The 5,837-nt window shown below is 39.5% G+C and overlaps 1 protein-coding gene across 1 annotated transcript in view; it reads left to right on the top strand.

The window, feature by feature from the left end:
* Nucleotides 1-5,015, top strand: part of SDAD1 (SDA1 domain containing 1) — a 16,420-nt gene extending 11,405 nt beyond the window's left edge. The window contains exons 18-22 of the mRNA XM_021395812.1: nt 1,016-1,113; nt 1,542-1,732; nt 2,230-2,314; nt 2,683-2,844; nt 4,335-5,015. Coding sequence (XP_021251487.1) covers nt 1,016-1,113; nt 1,542-1,732; nt 2,230-2,314; nt 2,683-2,844; nt 4,335-4,385 — 587 coding nt within the window. The 3' untranslated portion in view covers nt 4,386-5,015. The remainder of the gene's footprint in view (nt 1-1,015; nt 1,114-1,541; nt 1,733-2,229; nt 2,315-2,682; nt 2,845-4,334) is intronic.

The raw sequence follows: 5,837 nt of genomic DNA, 5'->3' as shown, positions 1-5,837 counted from the left end.
CGGAAAAAGGGACGAGGTCTCGTGATCTGCAAGTTTTTATACTGTGAGCTTTTATCTTTTCCCTCCGGCTGGAAATGGTAACAGAGGAGCAAAGTGCCGTGGGGACTGTAGTAGTCATTCTCTTCTGAGAACTAGGTACATCCACTACATGATGTTATGATGTGGAATACCAATAACTGAAAATCAAAGTCATGACAAGTGTATACTGAGAGATGGAAGAGGATGTAGTGTGATAAGATTAACATTTGCAATTTCTTCAGAGATTCTCCAAAATGCAGTTTGTTGTTCTGAGAGCCTTTAATGTGACGTGAGAGTTATGCTTTACAAAGCATGGGGTTACAGTAAAGCTTGCTGCAATGCTAACTTCTTGCAGACTCCTTAGATATCTTCTATGGTTAGCTTTGTTTTGAGCAAATGATGTCACCATTGTTGCATGTTTATTGCATGTTCATAACAACGAAATGTGTCAAGGAGTCTGCAGCTCACGATAATTACAAGATAGAACAGGTGCTTTACAAAGTTTGTTTTAGGGAGTGTGTGTGTGTGTTCAAAGATCCTACACTGTCATATGTGGTTATCACTATAAAAATTAGTGTCCGTAGCTGTAGGTGCACTAAGAGATCAGAGCTGTAGAACTGTAGAAAGAGATCTCAGATTTGAATCAGCCACTGCCAGAGTTGTGCAATGTGAGGCTTTGACATTGCAAGCCAGATGTAATTTGGTTGCTGAATTTGTCAGTTGGAAAGCATTGGAACTACTGGTCTGTCCAACTGTGGATATATTTTAAAATGACCAGATGTGTGAAGTATCTTCAGTCTTTGTAATGTGTGGTTCTGATGCTGAGGTGCCGAGATCCTGCAGTTCACCTGTTTGGTGAGCGTGTCCCTGGGCATATAGTTAGCAGATAGGTAGGGAAAGACAGTGAGAGCTTGGGATCCACTCTTAAATTGTCTGAAACTCGAACAGTTGAACCAGGTTTGTACTAGCAGCTCTGTGCACTTCTTCCCTTGAGCAGATGGATGGGAAAGTGCTAGTATGAGTGAGGAAGATGATGGTGAAGATGGAGAATGGATTGATGTGCACCATTCTTCGGATGAGGAGCAGCAGGAAGTGGTGAGTTCCAAATGTGTTCTACCCCAAACAGAAATGGGACTTGTTAATAGTAGTCCAGATTCTCTTCCTCTATACCTTCATGTCACTGCTTTTAACTAACTACACAGAGTAATTTGACCGAATCAGTGACGTGAAGTATGCTTTAGCACCTGTGCTGAAGTGCACGTTGTCAGGATGAGGCGAGAAAGTTGGGGAATTCTGTTCTGTTGCAAAGCTGTAATGTTTACAAGGTGAGTGCTTTTATTTGCTTTGAAATATTAAGAAATTGAGGTACTCCTTTCTTCTAATACCACAGGTAGGATATAAAACTTCTAAGAGTCCTAGCAGTGTTATTCTTATGTAGATATTTGGGAGGCAAGGGTCAGACTATAGCACAGAATTTGCTTGCAAAGTTCAGGATGATGATACTTTTGTTCTTATTTCAAAAGGCAGAGAAGATCAAAAGCATGCCCGTAGAGGAAAGAAAAGCTAAAGCTGCAGCAGTCAGTACAAGTAGGCTGTTAACTCAAGAAGACTTCCACAAAATACGTCTTGCTCAGCTCTCCAGAGAAATCAACTCTGCACCAGGCAAAGCTGCAAAGAGGAAAAATATTGAAATAGACGATGAAGAGGAGAGCAGGTAGGATATGAAATGCTGATGAGTGCTTTCTTTCACCCACAGTCTGATGTAACTTCTAATTGCCAGCAGATAAAGAACTTGCTCATTCACAGCTGGTGACAGGTGGCAAACAGCCACACAGCCTCAAATGGATCCTAGCCTGGGGGGTTTATTTCTTGCTGTGAGAAAAAGCAAGAGGGGTCAATGGAAGCCGAGGGACTAGTTTCTTGTTCAGACCAGTGGGTATGTTATTTGTTTAGCAGTAGTTGCAACTTCTCCAGTGTCTTAAATATTGTGGTTCAAGCTGGTCTTGAAAAATGGTAGTGAGAGTTTTCTGTAGGGGTTGTCCCAAAAATGAGAGCCTGAGAGAAAGAACAAGAAGTGCTTGAGTGAATGAGTATAGCAGGACAATGGCATAAGAGGTGAGTGAGAGACAAAAGGTCAGGAGAGCTTTTTTTTTTTCTGGTCAGACAATGTTTTGTGTATGATAATCTTTTGTTGGATTTTTGTGTACGTAGGGGAGAGTTGCTTTCACTCAGAGATATCGAACATCTCCATAAGAAGCCAAAGTCGGACAAGGAGACAAGACTGGCAACTGCAATGGTGAGGAACTTGGCTATTTCGTATCCTCTTTTAGACTTCTTAAAGAGTTGTGGGTTTTATCCCTTCTGAAATAAGGAAGTGGAGTACAGGTGCCCAGCTGCCATCTGTGTTCTGATTAATTAATTTTTTTTTACTGTTGCCCCTTGGCTGTAACAGATAAACAGTCCCTTGCTGGTCACAGGTGGAGATGAAAATATACACACCTCTAATTTTCACTGTTAACTTAATGCAGCCAGCATGGAAGAATACATATAACATACACAGTCATATTGAATCCAGATTTGTAATTGCTGCCCTAGAACCTAGCAGCTGATGTTAACTGTAGGGAAAAACTAATGACTATTGTTATATTGTGTTGTCTATTCTAGGCTGGAAAAACCGATAGAAAAGAATTTGTGAAAAAGAAAACAAGATTGAACCCATTTGCCAGCTCTACCAATAAAGAAAAGAAAAAGCAGAAGAACTTTATGATGATGAGATACAGCCATAATGTCCGGACCAAAAATAAGCGTTCTTTCAGGGAAAAGCAGGTAACATTATTAAATATATACATAGAAAGCAGGTGTCTGTGTGCTTAAAACAATTTCTATTGCAGTGCCTTTAATCATTTTTTGAGATTACAATGACTCTTAAACTTTGCTCGTTGTTTTTTTGTCATCCTGAATGCTTTCGGTCCTTGTTCCTGACTTAATGTTTTGAGTTCCAACGCAACAGCTAAACAGTGAAAGAAGGGTTCTTTCATACTTATTTTAAAGTTAGACTACAACACCAGTTGACTGTGATTTGTAAGTACCAGTTAAAAGAGGGTTGGAGTAACGTAGTTTGCAGAAACTGCATTCTGCTGCCTCCCTTAGTAGAATAAAATGGAATGTTCTTTTAGTCCAGAGCTAAATCTCCTTACTAACTAAAACATGTCTAATGTGTCACTTCGGAGAGATTTGTTGTTCATGACACTCTTTCTTCCCACCCTTGAAAAGCACCTTCATAATAATTTTTCCAAAAACGCCTGTTAATCCCACTTACCTTTCAGCTGGACTGAAGTTTCTTCTGGTCCCTTTGTGCTGAATTAATCAGTGGAACAAGTGTGTTACTCTGTCCTTTTCCTAATTACATAGGATGTTAAATGACATACTGATGCATTGATGAAAGATGTCTTTTTTTTTAAACCCAACTCACTCCTGAAATATGAAGTTGAACTAAGCAACCGCAACATTTCTGCCACTGTATGTGTGTTAGCACTTGACTGCTCCCCGTTTTAGCTGAGAAATTACTGGTGTTTCTCTGAGGTTGAACAAATTATTTTTCCTTAGTAATGTGCTTTCTTATTGAAAATAGCTTAGTGAAACTTACACAGAAACATCAGCTTAATTCTAAGCACAAGCCGAAGTACTTTACCGCTAAAAAATATTGTTATACTCCTATTTTCTGTGGGTATCTATGGAAAAAATTTCATTTGCATTCTGGTATCCTACTACTTTCCAGCTCCTTGCATCACATGCATGTAGTCTACCTTCAAAGATAAAAACAGGGGCTTTTGAACTTGGGTATAAATAGTCATGAAAGTGCAGTAAGGAAGAGCTGAGCGCGACTAACTTGCTTGTCTCTGATCTGCTGCTTCCTCACTGCTGTTACAGTAACGGTGTTATTGCACCTGAGTCAGCTGGTTTAAAGCTAATTCAGGTTCATAATTCACCTTGAGGTTCCACCTCACCTGTAATTTATAAAAGCCTCTTCAGATGTGTATCACAGCACAGGTGATGCAAGCTGTTAGCTGTAGCTTTCTCTTAGAAAATCTGGTTTGTTTAACAAATACTCTATGCATAGTTTTAATTGATCTGTAATTTTTAATTCTGATCAATTCCTACAAATGTATCTGTACCAATGGGATACATATGGTGGGTGTACTGAAGAAGACTGTCTGTGCAATACTATTGTATTCTCCTTACTTAATAGTTACTTAATAGTTACAGATGTGAGAGTTCAAAATACCTGAATATTCCTGTCTTGTTTCATATTCCAGCTGGCTCTTAGAGATGCACTTCTGAGGAAAAGAAAACAGCTCCTGAAATAAAACAGTAAGGGAGAGGAATAGTTACCATCCTTGAAGAAACAGCTCTGGAAGTACTACTTTTCTCCTCTCTCAAAAAAGTTGGGAAAAAAAAAAAAACCAAAAAGGACCTGAATTGCCTTACGGATTCATTTTGATTCCTCTCTACTCTGTTCAGAATTAGAAACTGAATGCTGCCAAGTTGGATATTGCATCTATAGGAGACTGAAGAGGCCTTAATCCTCATCGGATTTTGTTTTTTATCACCTTTCCTAGAATGCTCTACCTTTTTACTGAGTATAATTTATTTACGGCTGTTTTGTGTAAGTATGGATTAAAACATACAACTTCATTATAAAAAATATTTTACCTGATTAAATAAATGAAGAGGTAATTGGAAGGAAAATTAATATTTTCCAGCTCACCCCTTGAAGTTTGTGTGTGTAATGTGTACGCCTGACTTATGGGTGTGATTTCATAGTCTTAGTAAGCTATTTCCAAAGTGGTTGGGTTTTTTACCCATTTGGCTTTATTATAAGTAAATTAAGGGGAAAAACAGCTTCGCTACAGTGTATGAAGAAAAGAAGAATAAAGTTAGTGTATGGGAGAAGGCTTTCACATTCCCATATAAATGGAAATACCTTATCTCACCTCCATGTGGTATCTTATTTTCCTCTATCAGTGTGTCACGTGGTGGGAGTTGCTCATGTTTGATTTTCTTTTTTGAAGCATGTAATGAGAATGACATTGATCAGTGGGTTCTTTACCTTGACGTAAAGGTTGAACTCCTGCTTCAGCCTTAACTTCGGCAGGGAATGCTACTGGCTGTTCTGTTACCCACCCATTTCCATGATAATGGAGTTAGTTACACTGTCCTTTGAGAAGCTCTGCTCCCCCTTAAAGGGGAGAAATGAGTGTTGGGCACAGTGTAATAGAGAAGCAGTTGGTGGGGTGTTTTTTTTCTTCCTAAAACGGAAAAAAACCTGACTGTTTATATTCTATACCAGAATTTACTTAGGTGTTTACATTAAATACCCAGTTATATCAATTGAAATTCTTATGGGTTGTGTGGTGGTGATTAATTTTTTGCTTTCGTTGTCCCACGTTGCTTACTAGAAAATGGAAGCTAATGGAGGCTTTAGGCTTGGCAGAGACATAAAGAGGAAGGAACTGGTTGCAGTTGGTGGCTGGAGACCGCAGCAAGGGGAGAACACTGGATGAAATACACAGTTGTAGGAAACCCTCTTCTCTTTGCTCCCTGAACAACTGAGCACAATTTCCCTAATCTCTGGGTGTTGATTTAGAAGTAGGTTGTTCTTGAGGCTGGACGAAGTGTTTCTTTCTTCCCCGCAGATATTTTATTTCAGCTGAGCCAGGGCCCCCAGCCTCTAGCAGCTGTGTCCAGTTCCTCAAGAGCTTCCTTTCCCCTACTGAAACATGACAGCGCCTCAAGGCTGTGAAATAGACACTGCCATA

Source organism: Numida meleagris, chromosome 4, assembly GCF_002078875.1.
Source record: "Numida meleagris isolate 19003 breed g44 Domestic line chromosome 4, NumMel1.0, whole genome shotgun sequence".
In the NCBI taxonomy this organism is placed as follows: Eukaryota; Metazoa; Chordata; class Aves; order Galliformes; family Numididae; genus Numida; species Numida meleagris.
Note: the sequence above shows the minus strand (reverse complement) of the source record. Positions and strands in the feature narration are given on the sequence as shown.